This window comes from Tenrec ecaudatus, chromosome 6, assembly GCF_050624435.1.
Source record: "Tenrec ecaudatus isolate mTenEca1 chromosome 6, mTenEca1.hap1, whole genome shotgun sequence".
NCBI classification, from domain to species: domain Eukaryota; kingdom Metazoa; phylum Chordata; class Mammalia; order Afrosoricida; family Tenrecidae; genus Tenrec; species Tenrec ecaudatus.
This window is the reverse complement of record NC_134535.1, coordinates 38,535,671-38,559,942: the sequence shown is the minus strand read 5'-3', so window position 1 is coordinate 38,559,942 and position 24,272 is coordinate 38,535,671. Positions and strand designations below refer to the sequence as shown.

General features: G+C 36.5%; 1 protein-coding gene and 1 non-coding gene across 5 annotated transcripts in view; both read right to left on the bottom strand.

Moving 5' to 3' along the window:
• Positions 1-635: 635 nt before the first annotated feature.
• Positions 636-24,272, bottom strand: part of ATP2B1 (ATPase plasma membrane Ca2+ transporting 1) — a 123,034-nt gene continuing 99,397 nt past the window's right edge. For all 4 annotated transcript variants that reach the window (XM_075551189.1, XM_075551192.1, XM_075551191.1 and 1 more), the window contains 9 exons: positions 22,109-22,288; positions 19,886-19,973; positions 19,443-19,549; positions 15,460-15,651; positions 15,017-15,230; positions 14,391-14,602; positions 11,033-11,140; positions 8,143-8,325; positions 636-2,879 (listed from right to left, as the gene is read on the bottom strand). In XM_075551189.1, coding sequence (XP_075407304.1) covers positions 2,568-2,879; positions 8,143-8,325; positions 11,033-11,140; positions 14,391-14,602; positions 15,017-15,230; positions 15,460-15,651; positions 19,443-19,549; positions 19,886-19,973; positions 22,109-22,288 — 1,596 coding nt within the window. In that variant the 3' untranslated portion in view covers positions 636-2,567. The remainder of the gene's footprint in view (positions 2,880-8,142; positions 8,326-11,032; positions 11,141-14,390; positions 14,603-15,016; positions 15,231-15,459; positions 15,652-19,442; positions 19,550-19,885; positions 19,974-22,108; positions 22,289-24,272) is intronic.
• On the bottom strand, positions 20,389-20,551 carry LOC142451910 (U1 spliceosomal RNA). Its single transcript, XR_012785015.1, has one exon. It is a non-coding gene; the product is annotated as a U1 spliceosomal RNA (small nuclear RNA).

Below are 24,272 nucleotides of genomic sequence, written 5' to 3'. Positions count from 1 at the left end.
AGGCAATGAGGAGGAGAAAAGGACTTCTTAAAAAATATACAAAGATTAAAAACATTTGGGATGCAAAATTAAACATTTTTTTTTTTTTTGGTTAAGAGGATAGAGAAAAAGTGATTGAGTTACAGATGCTGATCCAAGATCTTTGACAGCTTGCATTGTTTTCTACTTACATAATGCTCTGGAAATTTCTGGTAGAAATTACAGTGTCTCCAAGAGAAAAATGCATACTAAGCATGTCTTGCTGCTAGTTCATGGATGTCTTAAAACCCGTTTATGGATGAGAGTTGGTGTAAAAAGCCAGTGCCTTGAGTCGAAAGGAGCACTGTCAAAGCTCTGTGCAAATCCTCCAAAGCACATGCACTTCTAAATCTTTTCTTAATTACATTCACATTTAAGCATAACCAAAATAAAAAGTAAAACTGAAAGCATTTCCCTTTTCTTTATTCCCTATGCCTTGTAGGCTTGTCCAGTTGACAGGTTCAATTTTTAGAGTTGAAAGGGTTTTTCAAGAGTCTAGTATACCATCATTCAGGATAAATGATTTCTCCCAAGGCCATGCAGCAAGTTAATTGCAAAACCAGGACTAGCAACCAAATCTTGATTTCTAGGCTGGTCTGCTTTTCAGCGTATCATGCTTTTTTTTTTTTTTACAGTATGATTTACTATAATAACCTGATGAATAAATGTACAAATGCCTAAAGAACCGATGTGCTTCTAAAACTTGCAGAGGACACTGCACAGTATGGATCGTTGGAGTCCCCCCACCCACCAAAAATATCAAGCACCATCAACTAAGTTTTTCTTTGCTGGGTCAGCACTTTCAGATGTGTAGGAGTCTTCGTAAACTTTATGTCAGCCTGAGGATAATATATCTGACGAAACCTGGGCCCTGACACGATGCAAATCCTACAGGGTAAAGGAAGAGTAAAAAAGAAGATAGAGAGACAAAGGAAAGAAACAGCTGGATGATCTAACAGGCTTAGGGATGGGTGTATGGTTAACTTAAAAATCTACATGTATATATTTTGGGGACTTTTTCTATCTTTTCATCTAATCTCATTTTACCTAATCTGTTATTTGGCCACTTAAGAATTACAATTAATGTATCAAGAAAATGATGGTCATCGTTATGTATTTACTTCTTAAAGTGTGAGACTATTTTAGATAAAACTATATCTATGAAGTACAAATCAAATGGCAAAACTAGGGTATTTTTCTCAGTAGGCTTCTACTACTACCACCAAGTAATTAGAGTCGTACTTTATAGGGCTGTTACCATCTTGAAATGTGTTCCAATTGTGGCTAAAGAGAAAAGACTAATGTACCATATATGCAGAATTGAGTAAAGAAGCTGAAATTTCTTTTAAAAAAACATTGCTGGGTATTTATTTAATAAAAGGGCATATTTATTTATGTTTACAAACAAATTTCAAAAACAAAAGGAAAACATGTGCTTCTATTTATTAACCATTTTCAAAATGCCAACAGCCCTCATGCTGTATGAAGGTTCCTAAAGATTTATTAGAAAAAATCAACACAGTTCACTCACAGGTCACCAAGACATCACTTAGCTAACATGTCTAGACAAAAACAAGAAGGACTAGGGTTGTTCTCTTGCAGTCTGATTTAATTTGATTTGCCTGAAATAACAAAAGCATTTCAAGCACTTCTTATTACGTGTTGATGCCCCGCATTAAACAATCTACTAAATCCGGAACAAAAGGTTATTAGCAAGTTTTTCAAAAATTTTAAAAATTAAACAGTTGTTCAAAACCATTAAGTAGTAAATGTATTTAAGAAACTAATTAGGACAGATGCCATAATTTCATTAGAACACCACTGCTCATGTTTTTTTGTTTTGTTTTGTTTTTTTTGTTTTTTTAAACAAAGCATTAGTGTTATCTATTTGGCTATTAGTATTAGCAATTTATCTACAATATTTAACAAGGTAAATTGTAGGCAAAATTTTAGTACAGTTTCAATAGAAACACCCCCCCTGCCTTTTTTTTTCTCCTGAAAATACAGCAGTATTTGAAGGACTAATTTTTCTCTGCATCAGTTATAAGGAAGCTTCCCATCTATGAACAAGAACAAAAAAAAGTATCTACAAACCTTGTAAACAGATCTGTATCATTTATAAACATAAATAATCCAAATTATTAACAGCCAACAGCAGAAATTAAAGTATCAATTCAGTGATCCAGGGCTCTTTTGCCTTGCCCAGCTTGACTCCTCCCTCACTCCCACCACGGACTGAGATAAACGAACGTGCTGCTAATAAACGGTTCCGGACCAATCTTAGGTACTACTACTGATGATCCACAGGCCACTTATGCTGAGTTACAGTTTATCTGTCAGTTCATTCCCCCACCCCCCAAAAAAGCACCCTCAGTCTGGCAGAAAGCTTTGCTTTTTTTTTTTTAAAAAAATAAATCTACATTCGTACAAGTGTGTCTTCTGTTGAAGTCCAAAGACAAGAATACTATCTTGTCCATCACAATATGTGAAAAGACCCAGTTTCAATTTTTCTTTACAATGCAGCTAGTGTGTTAACATTCAGCTTACAATCAGAGTGATGTTTCCAAACTATGTAGTGGGCTTCCTGGGGATGAAGAGGTAGCAGACTTGTTCATTTCTATTGTAAGGTGAATTCCGCTGTCAACAGCATTGTTATTTTTGTTGGGAGAGGGTGGAGGACTGGGGTTACGTTTTGTAGGAGCATCATCTTCAGCATCAGTGTCATCAATAAGGGGGATGTGAGGCTCTGAATCTTCTATCCTAAACTCAGGATGTGACATAAAGTTGTGAATTGAACTTCTTGATTCTGGTTTTTCTAACCCTTCATATAAAGAACTACGAAATGCATTCACCACTCGAATCTGTAAATATGAGAAAACACAGAAATTGGTCAGTATATTATTAATTTAACTTTAAAATGGTTCATTTATGAGACTGAATCCACAAACAGCACGGTATGAGTGAGTCATATTTGCATGTGATGCAGTGGGACTTGCAATACACTGTAAAAATAAACGTTTTAGTAGGACGCTACAGAACAGCAAAACCACACACCCTGACAGTTGAGAGGCACAGATTTCAAAGTAATATTAAGAAAACCTCATTATAACTAGCTAAAAATTTAATAGCCATTTTATAGGTTCTTTTCCCTAAGAAAATAAAACAAAACACAAAATGAACAAAACAAAGGCGAAACCACACACAAGCTTAGTTGATTTAAATAATAAAAATAAAAATTGTGAAAGCAATTCAAGTAAGTTAAACCAAGTCAAGCACAAAGGGTTACTATTTATCATGCTAGGAGTCAGGGTGTCACTGACTATGGAAAAGCCAAGCAGATATAAGCTGAATGCCACAATGAACTGACATCTACCCCACTATTCCCGTAATTCAAAAATAAAATAAAGACAACGCCCAAATCAGTAGCTATAAAATGCCATTAAACAGCTATAAATATTTGAGTATATGCCATTTGTCTACAAGGTTAGTGTTTTCCTCTACAATAGATTGAAACACAAGTCAATTTGTATACTATCGGTCACTAGGAAGATTTAAAAACGAGACCATTATCCTGGAATTTTTCTAGGAAAATTTTCTGTAGGAGAAGACAGCTTTCTCACGTTTTTACCCTTAAGCACATTTTTCAATGATTCCTATAACTTTCTTTCCTGGAAGTTTGCTGTATGGATTAAATGAAGTTAATGAGAAATCAAATGTGAAAACACGGCATACTTTAACATTAGGTTTTATTAACCTGGTGTTAGTAAGACTTAAAAAGAAAAAGGCCAAATACTTGACTACCCCACTACATGTCCCTTAAAAGGTAATTTATGCTTTTCCTTTTATTAGGGTGAATTATTTAGTCATGAAGACATCATTTACTCATATTAAATGAAGTAATCAACACTTAGATAAGATATTCAAGGGGAAAAGATGTCTCATAAGACAAGCATCAAATTATATGATCACACTTTTAAAACACATTAGGATGAATTTAAAAGTCTAATTTCTACTCAAGATGTCTGCTTTGATTTACACAGTAAGCTATTTTAAAGCAGTCCATGTTCACTTAGCCTTCCTATGGTGAGTGCGGCATAAGAGTTGAGTAAGGATAACGGAGCTAAACTCTCTGCGTCTAAATGGCAGCTCTGGCACTTACTAGCTGAGGAAACCAGGTCAAACAATGTCAACCTTTAAGGTTCACTGAATGTCAACTGGGGAATGACAACAGTACCTACAGCAAAAGGCTGTTATGAAATTACGTAAGTTAAGACACAACAGACTTAGTGCTGGCTCCCTTGGTGTCAGCACCATAGGAGCTTCTTGGGGATAAATTTCTAACAAGCCCCCAGTACTGTTGTTGCTGGTGGTCCACAAATCAGACTATTAGGAGCAACCATCTACTCTTACCGTGCTACTTTTATGCAGAGTATCGTTTTATACACATTACATAAATGACTGCGGATACACGGTTCGGCTCCTGTACTGCTTTGCAGGAGTCTACATAGTTCCGTCAAGAGTCACAGCCCTGGGCACCCACAGGACTGTTCTACCCTGTCCTACAAGGTCACTGTGAGTCCACATCGACTCAACGGCAGCGAGTTTGGAGTTTTTAAAATATATCGTTCTAATTAGATATTTGGTAGCTTTTATTATGAAATCCTATAAATCATATTTTATACATGTGAATGCTTACTTAAGTGTCCTGACTCTTCTCATGATCAACTACAGAAGTTAAAAACAAAACAAAATACACTCCTCAAAAAAAATAGAAAAAGAGTGAGAAAAAAAATCTGTTGGTGTCAGCTATCACCAGGAATAAAGGAGAATAAAAATTAGAGATTCAAGAAGCAGGACCAAATCAAACCAAGCCCACTGCCATCAAGCTGAACCCAATTGACAGGCACTCTTTGAATGACAGAGCAGAGCAGCTCCTAATAGTTTCTCAGACATTCAATCTCTATGGGAGCAGGTGAAGCAGCTGGTGGGCTAGAACCCCCGACCTTGAGATGAGTAGCCCACTGCTAAACCCACTAAGCCAACAAGCAACATAGTGATTGGGGTTGAGAATTATTAGATGAGACTGGGATTGCATATTTGATTAGGCTGCTTATTTTTGCGACTAGTAGAATTTGAGAAATAATTGAGAAATAATTCTACTTCCTGTCACTTTTGTCTTTTGTTTTGTCTATACCAGTCTGGGCAGCAGGAAGGAGGAAGCAAATCAAGAAAGGAACAGGTGCATTTTCAAAACTTGTTAAGTTTGTGGCAGCTGCAGAACATCCCAGTAACAACATCAAAAGCTCAGGGGAGTGGTAGGAGCTTACACAGCTGAGAGGCAGGGTGCAGAGTGAGCAGGAGGGCGGTATGTTTGTAACCTCCCTGTCCCCGCCCACACGCATCTGTGGTTGGTGGGATGAGATTAAACCCTTTTATATACCTAAAAACTTAAAGTCTATTAAGAACTTTTCCTATCTGGGAAACAATATAATTTTCCTAGAACTCCAGAGCTTGAAAGAATAAGAGAGATTATTCTAACTACTTTATAAATGCGAGCCACTGCAAGGATGGGTGATTGACTTGTTAAGATCAGAGAGCCACAAAACCAAAGCTCAGAACTGTCAATATTAGGATCCTTGGAAATCTATTTAAGAATAGAACATATGATCATATGAATACTTATGTCAGTCAATGAAGAGCTCCTAATGCTTCCCTCCTCTAACTTTTAAAGCCATATGCCAACTGATAGCAGGCATCAGCACAGTACAAAAGATAGCTTCACGCTGCTCCAAAGCAGTAACGATGTCCAAGAACAGGTCTCACACTCTACTGCATATGCGTAATGGAATCTGGTCCTCCACTTGCAAAGAACCAGGTGCCTCTTACTTTCCCTAACCTTAGGCAGCACATGAGGGCAGCTTAAATTTTGCCGATTTTTATTACTTTCTGTTTGTAAAACTCATGCTATACAACAGTAACTGTGAAGAAAAAATAATTATGCTCACGATACCTTAGGAAGATAATAAATTTTATCAATACAAAAAAAAATTAAGCAGAAATTTAAAAAGTGACTGTGACTACCTACTACCCGTGACAATCAAGCTTTATGAACCACTATGAGACAACATCAGTATGACTTAGATGGAAAAAAATTCAGGTAAATCAGAGATTCTCATCCTGTGGGTCGCAGCCCCTTTGGGGGTGGAACTACCCTTTCACAGGGGTTGCCCAATTCATAAAAGGAGTAAAATTAGAGTTACGACGTAGCAACAAACATAATTTTATGGTTAGAGGGTCACCACAACAAGAGGAGCTATATTAAAAAGGGTCACGATATTAGGAAGGTTGAGAACCTCTGAATTAAGTCCTATGTCAAGAAAAATTTCAATGCCTAAATCATTCAGTACAAAAAAAATCAGAGTAAAAATATGAATATGCATTAAGTAAAATAATTGATTATTAACATAAAGTAATTTTAAGAAATCAGTCAAAACCAGGTCATGCACCCTGCAAATAATCACCTGTTTTTCTAAGCACTATCCTAATTGTTAATCAATTGTCCCAAATATGATATGAAAGCGGACAGTTTAAAATCTCAGCCTATTTAATCAGTTGATATGTTGTACTTTATACAACAGATTGTGTTTCTTATATTTATTTTCTAATTGCTTTTAATATATGTACAAAAATTGCAATGATAAAGCAAAAGACACTTCAAAACAAGAAAAAAAAGAAAGTCTAGGTTATTTTCCAAGATTGGATACTTGGATCCCAAATTTTCTCAAAGTGAAAAGTTTTGGGGTGGAGGCAAGAGACAGGTTTCTAAAGACCCCATGAGATCAGAAGGTTGTAATCCAGAGTAAGGATTATTATAATGTGTTTAGAGAGGTTTGTTACTATCTCAACACTCTAGTCAATGAATGGAGATTGCAGACACTCCATGGGTCCATAACTAAGCAATGGCACACTTTTCAGGCACACGTAAGATAGCAAAGCATTATCTATGTATGACATGAATTGAAATTAAACTTATTATACAAATGGAAAAAATAGAAGAACAACTTGATAAATATTATAGGGAGAGATCTTCTTGAACAACAACAACAGTCCAAAGCAAAGCACACAAAATTCAGGCTAAGTAAGTACTTAGTTATCTATGCTACCAACGTACTTTTCGAAAACTGAGAAAAACTTAGAACACTAAATTCATTTTTAGCTTTAAAAATGTTATTTCCTGGTTTTGTTAGACTAAGTTTCAAATCACATGCTTCTGGAAACCATGCAGTATGAACATGTTTAAGGGCATATACTCAAAAATTTATAGTAGTTTCACAAATCCCAAGCTACAATTTTATTCCCCATTTAACTGTAAGTTAGCAGAGAGACAAGCTCACAAATTTCTTATCTAACCTTTTGTTGCAAATTGTTCCACCTGTTATCTAGCCCTCTAAGAAATGAAACAACAATGACAACACTCTGAGGTCTCGATCCACTTTACGAAAAGAAAGCTTAATGAAAAGCCTGAACAATGAATTTAAACATTAAGGAGAAAATGAGAAACGTTAGGTGTGTGAAGTAGGAAATGTTAATTTCATGCACTTAGGAACACACACTCACACCCCACAGTAGTAGAAGCAGTAGAAGAGGAAAACACTACATGTGTAGGGGTAGAAATATTTGTTACATCATGATGCTGGCTGGCGATGGAGGGTTGCCGCCTTAGAGCCCCCTGAATGGAACTTCCACTCTGGAAAGCATTCACTACATCCATCTGCAAGGAATCAGAGATTGTGACAGCTTGCTCAGCAAGAGAGAGAGAGAGAACAAGAGAAAGGGCCATTCCATCTATTAACATATAAAAAGTAAAGAAAAAGGCACTTTTTACAGAGCAAGAGTAGCATTTTGAGAGGAAGAGGGAGAAGGAATCTAGAGGAATCTAGATACATTCTTTCATGTCCATTAAAACTTTCGCTCATTCCAGTCGCCAGGACTATTTTTCAAAAGCGTTAGTTTTGTGGGCCAGGAAAGCTGGAAAAGAACGTAAGTTGCGCACTGCAATCTCCTCCCCAGGCCAAAAAGCCCCTGGCCCCTGGCATCTGGCCTACCTGCCTACCAGGCCCATACCTGTGTTTGGATTCTGTTCAGACCTCTAAACCACAAGATCTGGCCACGTCGCAATTCCCTTTCTGCATGATCAATCTCTTCAACATCCTCTGCTAATTCCTCCTCTGGTATCTCTTCCTTTTGTGTTCCATGACCAGCTTCTTTTAGGAATTTTAAACGGCTAGTTGGAATTGTTGAAATAAGCTATAACACAGGGGAAAAAACTTAGAGAAAATTCAATCAAGTGCAGTTAAACTGATCAACTTTAATCCAAAAGGTATTACAAATAGCACGCATATCCAACTCTCTTTATCAATGAAGCGCTGAGGTCATGTGGATCAGGTTTTCTTTTTCAGAGTAAAAAACAAAATAAAATTAAAGTTCCAAACCAAGACAATCTTCTGTTAGCTACAAAAATGGCTTAAGTTTGTAGGGTAAAAATGTCTCTAAATGAAAATGAACCTAATTGGATTATTTGAATTTCAGTTAGGACATATACGATAGTAAATGACAGTCATGCTTTGATATATTAAACTAACCTCTTATTAAATTTAAATTAAAATGCACCTAACAGGACGTCTTACTGAATAAAAAATAAGTCTTTATTAGCACTGTAAGACTTCATGAGAAAAAACATGTCAAGAAATATTAGAACTTTTAAAATTGATACTGAAAATAATTTTATTAACATTTTATAAAATGCAAACATTTAAAATTGGATGAAAATGGATTAATAATGACAAGTAGAAACAAATGCCCTCCAACTTACAAGGATACAAAACACCAATTGGTAAGTATTCTCCTCTAAGTATTTACATCTTTTGTTGTTTTAAAGGCAGTAAGGATTATCATGAGGAAACAAGTAATTGCCCACAGAACTTCTAGTCCTAACTTCTCACTGCACACTGGTGAGACAGGCCCTGAGTCACATGGAGTGACATCAAATGCCTATGACCTTTGAACTTCTGGTACACCTGAGATCAAAAGAAGTGGCCAATCAAAGAGTAAGTAACTGAAGCCCATTGAGATGGTGTACTGACAGGTAATTAATTTCCTCTTCCTCAAGTTAGGCAACCATTTTGGGAGGTTGAAAAGTTTGTTCCACCACGAGAGAAACTTATAAAACAATTACAATAATAATAAAAAAGGTGAATCAGTATGGATCCCACTTAAAAGAAGCTCTCTATTAATGAGGTCTTTAAAGCGAGATGAGAAGCGAACGAGATGAGAAATCTCAGAAGCTAGAGATACAATGAAGAAAAAGGCAAGATAAAAGGTACATTAAGTACGTTTTAAAAGGTAACTAATATCTTTAAAAGGTACTTGATATTTTTTTAAAAAAAGGGTAAGTAATATCAGAAATGTTTGATTTGACTAACTTGGAAAATGATAATATATATTTGTTCACAAGTTATGCTTCAAAAAGTTCACAGAAAAATAGAACTAAAGATAATGGAATATTTACATAAACTCTTTGAAGCCTCTTGTGTACTAACTTATGAAAATGTCAGTATAGATTCTCTATCTGCTAGTTCTATAGCAATAGTAAATGGCTTAAAATGAACCATGTACACACTATTTTTTCACTTATTAAAAAAATAAGCATTCACTTATTTGCAAACCAGCTATCTATTATAAATATTAAGTGTACCACAATTTTAGGCTATATACAAGAGTTAGTCAAAAAGTATTGCTGCAAAGAATAAACTTTCATTAAACAACATCAAAATGTGAAGTTATTGCTTACTGACACAGCCACCATCTAGTGTCCATTCAACTCTGAAAGCAGGGCTTTCAAAGCTCTAACCCTTCTCTGAAGGATTCTGTGTTCTTCAATTTACACCACGTAACAATGACAGTTTTGGCGCTTCAAGAAACTCAAATAGCATCCCTTTGAAATGTTCTTTTCACTTTTGGGAACAAAAAGAACTCCGAAGGGGCAAGATCAGGGCTGGAGGGTAGACAGACTAAGATGTCTCAACAAAATTCTCCCAGAACAGTCCCTCTGCCCCTTCAAGAATGAGACAGGTACGTTGTGATGGAAAAGATTTTCTTGGTGCAAATTTCCTGGCCTTTTGATCCCCAATGAGGTTTTCTGTATTCTCAAAACTCCTTCATAATAAGCCCCCGTGATTCTCCCGAGTCCGTCCAAAAAAAAAATAATCAAGATTCTTCCTTTAGAATTAAATAAAAAGGAAAAACAACAAAAAAGTCACTGTAACCGTTTGAGACGACCTCTCTGCCTTGGATATAACCAGCCCAGAAGAGCTGGGAAACAGCTGCTTGGATGGAACCTTTAATTTTGTAAGGCACTCAATTCTGGAAACAAAAAGAAACTAACAACCTAACAAAAATAAACAAACCAAGGCATGTGTGTTACAGGAAGAATCTGTCTGCTGCCATTCACTGATCGGAGAGACATATTAAACACAATAACACAATGTTTGGAAGAAACCTCTGAATGTACGAACTGAAATACTAGTAGCAATACTTTCTGATGTAACCTTGTACATCTCATTATGTAACACAATCATGAAAAGGCTTAAGTACAAAATAGTTTTACATTTTTGTTAAATTATTCCCAAGAAAAAGAAAACAGGTCATGAAGCAAAAGGTAAGATATTAATATCCTAATCAGTTATAAATACATCATCTTTAATGTAAAAGTTATTGTAAAACACAAGTTAAAAACTAAGAAATTAAAAGTCTTCTATGTAAGGCATAATCATAAAACCCAGGTGATACATTATAACAAATAGTACATTAATAAGACAACAACAGATCCTTAAATAGCATCTCTTGGTAACTAGTTACAGTCAAATACTACAGGTAACTAAAGAAAATGTACTCTAGAAATTTTAAATTAAAAAGATAAAATCATTATAGATTTAAATAAACAATGTATTTTTACCTGGCCCCAGAGTAATGTCCCCATTCCTAGGAATATTGACCATAGCCACTGTTCTATCGAAAGTTCTGAACAACTGAAAGGCTTTCCACCAAACTGCACAATTATTATCTGGAGGGATAATCAAGAGTAAATTTATTGAAATATTAAAACATTTATAAATCAATACTTCTTTAATATACAGATTTTTGTCCTCTAGGATGCAAATTGAAGAGCCATTACTGTGATGGTGAATTATAGAATATTAGTGAGTATAAAATAAATGAGTCTCTACCAAAATTTTTCATGTATATTTTAACCAATGCTTATATAACACATTTAAATATTATGATGAAGAGTAACTACATATTTTTCCCTAGAAATCCCAAGTAACTATGTTTCTCCTGCATTTAAAAGAAAAACTCTGACTAATTTATGCCCTTCTACAAAAGATAGTGCACTTTTGTGGAAAAGACCACATGTTCTAGAAAAGTACACATAATATTCAATTTTTTTCTATATAGCTGTTCCTTCCAAATATGAACGGCCTGTAAGAGAAAAAAAAGCAACCTGCAAAGTTCTATGACATTGAATTGAAATTCAGTTCCCATAAGTTTGCTCTTCTTTATAGAGTGAAGTGCAACAATCTATATAAATAAAATTTGTAATATTTGTACATCTCTCTTCCCATTTTATAAGTCCTAAAACAGACTACTTGGGAATAATAAGAGTTAATTGAACAACACCCGCCTGTTGTGTCTGAGAGGCCTCTCTCCCACATGGCAGAGAGTAGCTGCCAAACATTGAAAGACAAAGAATCATTTCAATAGTTAACATTTTTCAACTTGAAAAAAAAAACCCACCCGAAAAAATCCATCTTGACTCAGTTATATGCATTTACCAATTCTACAGTACTTCAAAGTCAAGAAAATTTGTATAGACAAAAAATGCTCTGTAACTGCCCAATCACCTGGATTATAACTGATCTGTATTTTAATAGCAATATAAAAATAAGTAATATTCCTTTGTAAACTTAAGTAAACTGTGAGCAAAACAGCAACAATTTATGAGGGCTCTCAAAAGTTTTAAATTTAAACTTTGCCTTTTTTTGTATATTGAAGCCTAAAAGGAAGATACTAAAATATTAGGGAAATGAATGATCACTTTGATTGGCTACTTTTGTTTCATAAGAAATTCTAATCTTTCACTTTAATGTTGGAGGAAACAATATTCTTTAACTTGTTATTACTAAACTACTAGGTTAATATAAATAGCAATGCGTATTTCTCACGTCATTTTGTATTTGAATTGCCTACTGAAGCATTTCCTAAATGGCAATAAGGAAACCAGGTATTATCTCTTATAATATATTGGATTAACTAAAGTTGAACAGGTTAAAGCCTGTAGTTTATCTGGAGAAGAACTGACGGACTATCAGGCACTACGTGCAGAAATGTACATGTATGGCTGTCCTTGGTGCTTCACTAGTTCTAAGATGTGACGTAATATGTGAGTCCCATTTTACAGCGGGAAACCGTAGTTCATAATAAGGGCATACAACCAATAAGAAGCAGCATAATGATGTGAACATGCTGACTGACTCCAGAGTTCACAGCCCAAAGCACTCAAATTAGATGCCTTTAAGAAGAGACAAGATTTTCTAAAATTCTTATCTCATGATTTAAGAGTAACTCAAAAGGATTAGTACCTTCTTAGAAGATATTTTAAAAACAACAGTTTTGTATTAACTAACTACTACAAAGAAATTACAAATATTGGCAAAGGATTATTGTGCACTCCAAGATCCATTATAAATAAAATGAATGAAAACTCAGTGTGAAATAAAACATAGATGTGACAATTTAAAAGGTGAAGTACTTCAAGTATCTAAATCTAATAGGACTTTGGCTAGACTGCCCCAGGAACAAAGAAAATATGGGTAAGTCACAGGTCCTAGTATCTTCCTACTTACACTGTCTACAACAATGTTACTCAAAAATGCTGGTCCACGATAAGGTAAGGTATGTTCACTGGCAACCAACACAGTGTATTCTTCTTCATCAAGAGATAACAAGAAATACCCAGCAACAACACTAAAATCCTCACTTGAGGTAAGCAGTGTGGTAACTATTGTTGCCAATTTATATTCTGGCCCAAACTCCTTACTGTTCTGGTCCATAGACCATACTCGGAGTAGCACTGAAAAATGACATCTCACATGAACTCTCTCTGGTCAACATTAAGCCTCAGTGAGAACTAAGTTACTAGATTTACTTGATGGATAAGCAGTTGACTCTTGCAATCTCCGGAGTAAAAACAACTGTTTCTAAAGCAACAGAAGAACTAAAATTCTAGGGTCACAAACAATGATTTTTATTAAATTTACATGAAATACTTTCAGAAAATGCACAGCAAGAAAGGTTTCCTCCAAAGGTTATAGGAATTGAGAGCTAAGGCAAAAGAAGTTTTTACAGAAGTAATTTTAGGTTTGGATATCGATCCACAGTGCACAAGGTATAAGCTAAATGAACTACTTAAAATTCTTAAAGATTTTCTTTCTAAACATGTTCTGTTCCCTGTATGATTCTACTGTTGCAAAGCTTTACTTTTTAATTCTAAATCTTATTTTGTTCACTGGCTGGTAGCATAACCACACAATTCATTCCTTTGGTCTGATTCTTCACCGCCACCAGACACTATCCAGAAGGATGAGGAGGCCGTCTGCTCCTATAAAGGCAGTCTCAGAACATCAAAGGAGCAGTTTTATTCCATCCTATCAAGTTGCTATGTATTAGAATCAACTTGAAGGCAATGAGTTTTGGGGTTTGGTCTTGATTCCACATTCCACTACTCACAATAATTTAAGTAAGCGTCTCAAAGTCAAAGGTCATATGAAGACACTGCTAAGTAAAATCACTACAGTCAAAAGTCCACGGCACTCCTTTCACTGCACACTCCACTGCCCTTTAAGTTTTGTTTGGACAATATTACACATCTTAGACAATGGGGAGGTACCACATAATGCAGGCATTCAAAATCACATGGATTGTGAAATGTGTCAAAATCTTTATTACCTAGTAATAAACTATAGTGATCAATCTAGCTAAACTACAAAAAGTGGTGTCTCTAAAGTCTTATTTTAAACAACATTAAAATGATAGTACTTTTGATAACCATGACATGAAGAGAACAATTATCAAGAGAGAGAATGTGAAGCACCATAGCCATAGAGTCAGTGGTGCGCTTAGTGGGGTACACACTTTATATACCAGCTCCTTTAGGATTTGTAGCAGGCCAGTCATTTCTCAAGCAAGCCAGCTGTTTACCTAACAGGTCTCCCACATAAAAACAAAGTTTGAAGCTATTTTCTACAGTTACCCACCTGTACTACAAAAGTCCCTAAAACAATTGTGCAGAAGATGGCATTATTAAAGATTCCTTCAAAAACATTTCTTTCCCCATGAATCTTCCGGGCATTTATCTCGTTGAAGAGCTGCATCAGCACAAAGGTGTTGAACACGATGGTGTAGTGTTCTGAAGGAGGGGCGTGCAGAGGGGCGTTTCTTCCATTGTCAATGTCAAAAAACCTTTCTCCTAAAAGAATGACGAGAGCTTTTATAATTAACATATACAGCAAATCTACATTTCCAGAAAGTATGAAATAACAAAACTTGGCCAGTCTGTTTATTAGATTTCAAATGATAGCATATAGCATTAACTCTCTCTCTCTCTCTGATTCTACAGCTGAGGAAACTGAAGGCTGAGCAGTAATGGTGGTGTACACAGCTACATGATTTATGTTAGTGGCACAGCCAGGACAAGACATTAGAGGACACTACCCCACTACCTATGGTGCTGACTCCTCACACTGACCACGTATTCCCTTATAACAAAGGAAACATTCAAGATTAATAAGGAGTTGGGAACAACTAACTTCTTGACAACTTTGCAACATTAATACATCTAAGAATCAACGAACTGAAGCTTTTTTAGAGAGAAAATTCTTACCAGCAAATAAGAGTGTAAAGACTACCACAAGTTGATAGAATGCATGACCCAAAATATTCTTCATCATTGTGCGTGAGATGAGAGGCTTATTTCTACCGTAAGGTTTCCGAAGCAAAAGAGACTCAGTGGGTGGTTCGGTTGCCAGAGCCAGGGAAGCGAGCGTATCCATTATGAGGTTTACCCATAGCATCTGCACAGCCTTAAGCGGTGAATCCTAAAAAAGATATGTTTCCTAATAGATATTCACAACTATCCAGGGACTCAGCAATTCTCAGAAAGCCTTTAGAATTTAAAAAACTTAAGGTACAGAACAGGATTATACTTCTATTATACTTAACCTAAGCATTAAGCTTCTACTTATTTAAATATTCAGTATTTTAAAAAGGCATATTATAAACTTGTTGCTTATCAAAAGAAGTTTCAATAAATAAACTGCCACCTACTTGAGTAATACAGGCACCCGTGAACGCAACAATCACTGCGACAACATTAACGGTCAGCTGGAACTGCAGGAATTTTGAGATGCTGTCATAGACATTTCGTCCCCACATCACTGCTTTAACAATGCTCGTGAAGTTGTCATCCGTGAGAATAATATCAGATGCTTCTTTAGCTACATCAGTTCCAGCAATACCCTGTGAATTAGACCAATCAATTCAAATAAAGACTTTTAACGTTCAAAAATATAAAATTAAGAACCAAGAGATACTTAATAATTACTGTCTAAAATTTACCACAAAATACTTTAGCTATTCTAAGATACAGAATTTCAGAAAGACATTTTAGTAGTAATAAAATGTAAATATTGAAAATAAAGTTCAAAGTTACATACCCCATTTCTTTCAAAAAGTCACCCAAAAAAGATACTTAAAAAAAAGGCCAGAAGGAAACTTAGGCAGGAAAGCAAATAGTCAAACAATAAGCAATTCTGCAGACCGCAGCTATCTGTTTCCTAAACTCACAGTAGGGAAGGAGAAAGATTGACTTTCTGTGTCCACGTGACAGCATTCATTAACTGTGGAAGAAGGGGTGAAAATGGGTATGGCAACAGGGTTTTACAAAATCTACTGAAGCTGTACTTAGAAACTCCAAACTAGGATTAACCCAATGGCAATCAGCAGAATGAGATGGATTACTATTGTGGATTAATAAAAATGAGTGAGCTGCAGTTATAAGCAACACAATACTGAAGAAAATCATACTTAAATCAGAATACAGATATCCTCAATACTTTTAGAAAATTTGCTTTCTGCCACTTTGCTTAAAAAACAAACCAACAACCCTACATTAACACCTGTTTCACCAATCAAAAGAAACCTGTAGATTTGTGCTTTTATAACAAAATGTGAAAAGCAAAACAGCATTCTATGTCTGTTTTACAGTGAACTGCTAGTAGTGGAGGGGCACTGCCCAGCCCCTTCTCCGGAGCTACACTCCGCCTCGCAGAATCATGCTGCCAGACAGGTGCCGGCTACGGCAGCGCCTTGTTGCAAGCTGAGTCCTCGGTGGCGCAGTGTGTCCATGTTAGCCTGCAACTGAAAACCTTGCGTTTGGAACCTGCCAGAGAGTGTGGGGAAGACCTGGAAACCCATCCTGCAAAGACTCCTAGGAACGCCTAGGAGGCAGTTACAGTCTGTCACCCAGAGTAGTCACGGATCAGTCAAACCGATAGCACAGACTAATAAGAAACTGCTTCTAGTTCATTATTAACGGAGGGTCTTCTCCCTCGGTCAAAGCTACCTCCTTTAGGAAACCAGTGCCAGTTTCCACCAGCAGAGTCAAATACTTCTTCCTGGAGGCTTTCCATGTGCAGCGTTTAGTCCAGACTGAGCTGCTTCCCTGCTGTGATGATTTCTTTGTATGTCTGCTGAAGATTCAGGAGGTGGGAACTTCCGACACACCTCTGGTTCAAAGTTTTAAGAGCAACCTCTTAATGCTTGAGGTAATGAATGAAGCCCCTCACTAATCCAAATAAAGTTTTAAAATGATAGCATTAAAAAAAAATTACCAGCTAGAAGGTAGACACATTAACGTGGGTGACAGGGAGGGAAACAAAACAGTATTTTAATTACCTTGGAAAAGGTTTTACTACCATAAATGTTTCTGGTTGTAGGAATCTGTAATTTGACTCTTTTGGTGACAGAAGTATCTGTACCAATTTTTGGAAAGATGTAACATATAATACAATAGTAGTAATAATCACATTTTAGGCACATTAAAAAGGCCTGCTATGAATAACATTATGTACCCATTTTGTTGTTTGTTATTTTACTGTTGAAAATTTAATTTTAACGTTGAATTTATAAACATACTGAGTGCTCAAAATTCCACTTTTGAAAACTAGAAGACATTGCTACTACTCAAAAGAACTAATTAATAGTGACTTCTTGTGGATAAAGCTCTAAGACAAATAACTTCATTTCTGTTTCAAAATAAGAAACTGCACAACCAAAGCAAATAAGCATGAGTAAGAGTGCTTTCATTCCAAGGCATTATGCATGTATGCTTTCTCTATTTTTTCCAAATGAAGATGTTTTTTGGCAACCAAAACAGATAAAATAAAAAAGCGGTACAATGGGCCTAAGACATTCAGAGCACCGAGGAAAACGAATTAACAAAATCCTCCACAAATATAACTACCACTGCACTATATTGGTAGCACTACATATACCTGCGTTTACTTAAAAAGGCCAAGCAGTGCTGGTGGCAGTGAGCCGCTAACCGTACAGTGGCTAAAACACCCACTAGCCACTCCACAGGAGGAAGACAGGCAGGTTGCTCCCATAAAGATTCAGTCTCAGAAGCCCGATGGAACATGTTCTCTGTCTTATAGGACTGTTATGATTCAAAACTGACTTAATAGCAGTGGGTTTGATTTTTTTTTTTTGGTTTTAAAGCTCTTGGTATCTCAAAATTTGAGAAGGAAAATTAAAAAAATTTAAAATACATCCTATTACATATATGCATTTCATTGCTAGCTAGCTACATGAAGTCCCCCCACCCCGAATGCACTGAATGCTCAAGAGCATGGTATACTTGGAGCAAAAGGTGTGCCTATTTACATCTTCACTTACTCTTTCATGTCTTCTGAAATTCATACAGGATACGGCCCAACCCTGTAGACTTTGGGATGGGGCTGAATGGGGACTTGTGAGTACAAAGCGATTGAGTTACTCAAGCAGGTCCCCTGTTCTCAAAGAGCCAGGGCGGTTCTTTTTCTAAATCTCTCTAATGTGGCAGCAATGTGCCTGGGGACACACACTGCAAATAAACCTGGATGGATAAAATCCTATTTGAAACATTCCAATGCGTATCAGAATTCAATATTTCTCTAAGAAAGATAATGAGCGCCCATAATTTATCTCATGAAATATTGCCAGATGTGGGTTTTTCTCACTACCATCAAGTCCATTCCAACTCAGCAAGCCTGTAAGACAGAGCAGAACTGCCTGCCGGGGTTTCTGAGGTTGTGGGCTTTCGCAGGAGCAGACAGTCTCATTGTTCGTCCGCACTGGGAAGCTAGCACACCATACAAACATGTTGATTCTATTTTCTTGTTGAGTGGAGAGTTTACATTTTAAACCATCAACTCTACAGTCAATCGTTTAAACTAATTGACCCTTTACTAGAAAGTCCTATACTAATGGGTCAAATCATAGTCTAATATCAATTCAGAACAACGTTAAGAGGTAAACACTTGTCTGCTGCAAAAGAAAAATATTGCCGATTTCAGAAATTTTTGGACTGTGAATTTTTATTATAGATCTGTTTTCTAAACAAAGTATAATACTTAAATTTCCTTAAGTACTAAAGGTATTCATTACAAATTAAAAAGCTTTGGAAGAGACGGATTCAAGGATATAAATCCTAATTTAAATGATTTAATATTTATGTATATGCGTTTCATGGTATCCATTATTGTGAACATTTCACCAATACCTGTGCATACAGTATAGACATAAACAGAACATTTCTAACGCTTTAGATATTCAAGTTTCAATCAAGACTTTCGACCATACAAGTCGATTTTTTCAATCAAAAAGATTATGTCCACATATTAAATGATGACCTTCAGTTACTCGTGACATTTTTAGCTTAGCAGAAGACTCCATTATACTCAATTTAAATACATATAATCATCCTAAGAATGTCTTTTATTTGAAGAGACTACTATTATGTTCAAAAAAAGAAATTTCTAGTCAGATTCACTGTATCAAGAAAAAGTAACGTGTAAGCTAATAAGATTTACAAAACAACTTCAGCCTAAGGATTATTCTACAAATTAAACTAATGTTTTAATTTTGAAATTATGTAAATTTTAAATTTAAATACTGGTTTAAAGCCACTATTTAAAATAAATCTAAATTCAAAAACCAAAAACCCACTCAGCAAATGACATCTGAATGTGGTATAGGCGAGTTCCTACCATTGCGAATCCAACATCTGCTTTCTTCAGTGCTGGGCCATCGTTTGTTCCATCACCAGTTACAGCCACAACCTGGCGTTGTTCTGAGACAGTGCTGTCGATTATACCTTAAATACAATTACACATTTGTGTTTTAGTGATATTCTCATTAATCAGTAATATGACTCTTCAGCATATCCTCACTAGTTTACAGATTCACTGTTAAAAATAAATAAACATTGAAAGGTGGAAACTATTAAATGTTGGGAAAAGACCAGCTCCAGAAACTAAGTTACAAAAGGAGCCACATTCTAATTTAATTACTAAAGTTACACATACGCACTTTTCATAGCCAAAAGAAATGTATTTCAATTTTATGATAAAAGGTAAGTTATCTATTTACTCTAATATTCAGTGTCTATTATTTTCTCATTAAATTGTGATATAACTTAAATGTTACTCACCTTTAACCAGTGTATGTTTGTCAGTAGGAGATGATCTTGCAAGTACTCGGAGCTTTGGCCAAATCTTGTCTATTCGTTCTTGTTCAATCTATAAATTTTTTTAATCAAAATTAAAATGTGCCCAAGGCAAGTTTCAAAATTCCAAATTAGTGATCATACAGATCAGTGGTTCTTAGTGTGGTGAACACACTTGACGAGTCAGCAATTCCTGGGAACTTGTTAGAGACGCAAATTCTAGAGCACCACCCCAGGCCTAGATCATGAGGGGTGGGGCTTCTAGCACGCTGAGACTCCAGGTATCTCCAAGACATACTCGAGTTTGAGAATCACTGTTATTTTTCAGTTGGTCAAATGTTTAAAATCTAAGAACATGGTTTACCATTAAAAAGCTCAGGGCATTTGGAATATATGCCTTTCCAACAACTCCAAACTCTTCCTCCAATACTTCCTTACATCTGAAATTGACCCAAGACTGCTACAAATATTATTACTCCCCCCGCCCCCAGGAGAGAGTGTGAACGCAGTCCCCACTACCACATATTATGCAGTCGGGTTTCCCACATTTGGGGAAATCACAGGGGTCAGCACATCCGGAGGGCAATGGATAAGCCTCGCCCTGGGAACACCACCTTCCTGATCATGGTATCTCCCCTGCCAGGTAAGTATCTATCATTACTTTCATAAAGCATGCTACCTAGAAGTGCTCACTCCTTTTATGCAGTTTCTTTGTTATTTTATCCTTTTCAACTCCTACAATATTAACAATATTAGTTTAAATGCCTTCCCCCCACCCCGAAGGGCAGACTCCCATTTATACACGTGGTGCCTAACAAACAGCAGCATGATGAGGATTTCTGATTGCATCAAGATTGAGTCTCAGAAACCCACATGAGGTCATTATGAGTCTGAATCACCTGATGCCAGTGGGTTGTGGTGTCTAATACCTTGTATAAGGAGCCCTGGTGGCACTGTGGGTTTTCAACCCACTAGCTGCTCCCCCAAAGAGTTAGACTCAGCAACCTTTGAAGGGTGGCTGCAAGTAAGAATCGACTAGATGGCTTGTTGTTTTTGTTACGTGCTACTAAGTCAGTTCCGACCTACAGCGGACCCTATGCACAAGAGACCGGAAGCATGACACAGTCCTGTGCCTTCTTTACACCAGTTCTTCAGCCCAGTGTTTCAGCCACTGTGTAATCTATCTCCCTGAGGGGCTTCCTCTCTTCCACCATCCTTCCACTTTAGCAAGCAGAAGTCCTCCAGGGACTGGTCTCCCTCGACAATATGTCCAAAGCATGTAAAGGAGCACTCTGGTCTTACTTCTTCCAACACAGATAGTTTATCTTTAGCGGTCCCTAGCATTTTCAATACTCTTCTCCAGTACAATTCAAATGCATCGATTCTTCTTTGGTCTTCTTTATTCAATATCCAACTTTCACATGCGTATCAGGCTATTGAAATTACCATGGCTTGGTTCAGGCATATTTTGGTCTTCAAAGTAACATTCTTGCTTTCTCAATATCATATAGAAGTCTTGTGCAGCAGGTTTACTCAATGCAACACATCTTTTGTTGGATCTCTTAGCTTGCTGCTTCCTTGAGCACTGATTGTGGATCTAAGCAGGCACAATCCTTAGCAACTTCATCCTTTTCTCCATTTATCATGACGTTACCTATTTGTGGGAATTCTGGTCTTCCTTACATTGAGTTGTAATCCATAATGAAGGCTGCAATCTTTGATCTTCATCAGTAAGTGCTTCAAGTTCTTCTTACTTTCAGCAAGCAAGGTTGCGCCATCTTCAATTCACAGATTAATAAGCCTTCCTCCAATCCTGATGCCTTGTATCCTCTCACCATACTTGTTCAATCTGTATACTGAGCAAATAATCAGAGAAGCTGGATTATATGAAGGACTAGAGAGCAGTGGGGAACACATCACCGAATCACTGCCACCAAGTCACTTCTGACTCATAGTGACCTTAAAGGATAGGGCAGAGCTGCCCTGTGGCTTTCTGAGGCTGTAAATCTTTACAGGAGAAGAAAGCCTCAATTTTACCCCTGGAGTGGTGGCTTTGAACTGCTGACTTTGTGGTTGGCAGCCCAACATGTATGTATCTCCTATGCCACCAGGGCTCCTTGGGAAATACATAGTACATTTTTAGTATGTATTTGTTTAATGAAATCACTAATAAAAACAGATCAACAAAAAAGAAAATTTAAACTTTACCTCTCCTTTCTCATTTCGTATTCTTCTGTTGAAATCTTTACCTTCTAGGCACAGGAAATCTTCCCCAGGATGTAAAATACCACACTTGGTAGCAATAGCCCGAGCAGTATTAATATTATCACCAGTGACCATCCGCACAGTAATTCCAGCCTTCTGACATTTTTTAATTGCATCTGGTACCTGATTTACATGGAAAAAAGAGAAACTTATTATTTCTAGAGAAGGGTGGAAATTGTCCTGACTATGCACTGCATTTTAGTTCCACAAATAACTGAAACTTTTATATCATCTCAAGTTATTCAATATTTCTTGAATTATCTCTAGTAATCCTTCCTTTTCCTTCAACCACTAGTTTTACTGGTTGTTTGCATTATTTATTTCCCAAGGGTTTTTAAAGCCTCTCTACTCAAATCATTGTTATTCTTTTTCAGTTGGCTCTCTGCTTTTCTAGTTCGACAGCCCAAATCACACTAGAGTAAATGCTAGGTTCTGACTGACCCACCTTCCTTCCCACTATAAATGAAGGGGGCTTCAAAATGTTTGTGGCAATACCGAGTTAAAAGATGATGGTATTTTAAAAAAAACCACATTTTCGGAACTCTCAAAGTTTTAAGGGTTACCTCACCTTTACATATCTTTTACTACTCTTTATAAGCTAATGATTCTTAAGTACACATTTTTCACTGACCTCATTTCAAGTCTAAAACTGAACATCAGAATTTGTGTTATTTAAATGGGAGGCTGTATTTTTTTAAACCTACCTACCTACCTATTGCAACAGAAACCTAAGGATCATATCAACCTCTTTTCATCTCTTACCCCATACACCTCTACAGGTCAAAGAGTCTTGTGGATTCTAACTCAGTTCTTAACCTATACCAGGTCTTTCAATTACCAAAGCTTTTTAATTGCTTTTTATAATAGCTTTTGTACTTAATGGTGGAGTGCTTTTTCTAATACACCAATACACTTTCTTAAAAATGTTTGATGACTCAACTGCTGTGCTGTAAGCCATAAAGCTTTCAGCATCAGGGGGAATTGCTATCAAGGCTCAGTTTAGTTTTCTAGGCTTGCCTAATAGGATTCGCTGCTTTTTATCATTTCATAGATGAATTTTGTATACTATTTCTCCGCCTCCATAGTTCCTTCTGTCTGTCTCTCCTTTTCCAACTTTCTCTAGCCAGAGACTCCATACTTCTACCAAAACAGGAATTGCAAATTCAAATGCTAAGCCACGTATTTGGCCCACCACCTCCATTTCAGGAAAAACAAAAACCAAGTGCCGCTCTAATTAAAAATTTTGTACTATGTTCTATAATCCAGGAAAAAGTGCAGCCATCTGCTTTGCCAGGGCCCTGTTATCATTCATCATCTTCACCTCCAAAGACTGACACTGCCCACTTTGGGAAACACTGTGCTACACAGTCTTGCAGGTAACACGATCAAGGAAAACCTGGGACCCTTGAGACAAATGCCTAAAGAGCGAGCTCCTCCATTAGGGACCACTTGTAGCACAGAACGAAAGTTCAAGTTGACAGAACCTAAGATTTTAAGAGAGCAGAAATCCAGATTTGTGTGCGTCACTTCCCAATACTTAAGTGTTTTTACACACACACGCGCACTACATGGGGCAAGCTATTCTGACTAAAGGTTAAAATTGGCCTGCAGGTTATCTGTGATTACCATTCTGAATTCAAGCAGTCCTGGTGGTACAACTGGTCCTAACTACAAGGTCAGTAATTCAAGCCAATCAAGAGAAAGAAGAGGCTGTCTGCTTCTATAAAGATTTAGTTTCAGAACTCTTATAGAGCTAATTTCTTGGTATGACTTTTGGACCAGGTATGTTAGTAAATACTAGTGACACAGTAATGAGAAAAAGAGGGAGTCTACCCAGATTAAAAAAAAATCAGTGTTTGATTTCAAAAATACTACTTGACTGTGTAAATATTTTGGCTATTCCTCTATCTTATTTAAGACAAAAAGAAAATCTACATAAAAAAGCACTCACTGACTCTAGTATTCACAAATCCTTTGGACAGGGGAACATGGAATAAGAAAAAGAAACTGTGCTAAAATCAAACTGTGTGGCAAATAATGTTTAAGAAAGGCAAGCTAACATATACTGATTATTTCTTGTGTGCTTTTGAGTCAATTCTAACTCACA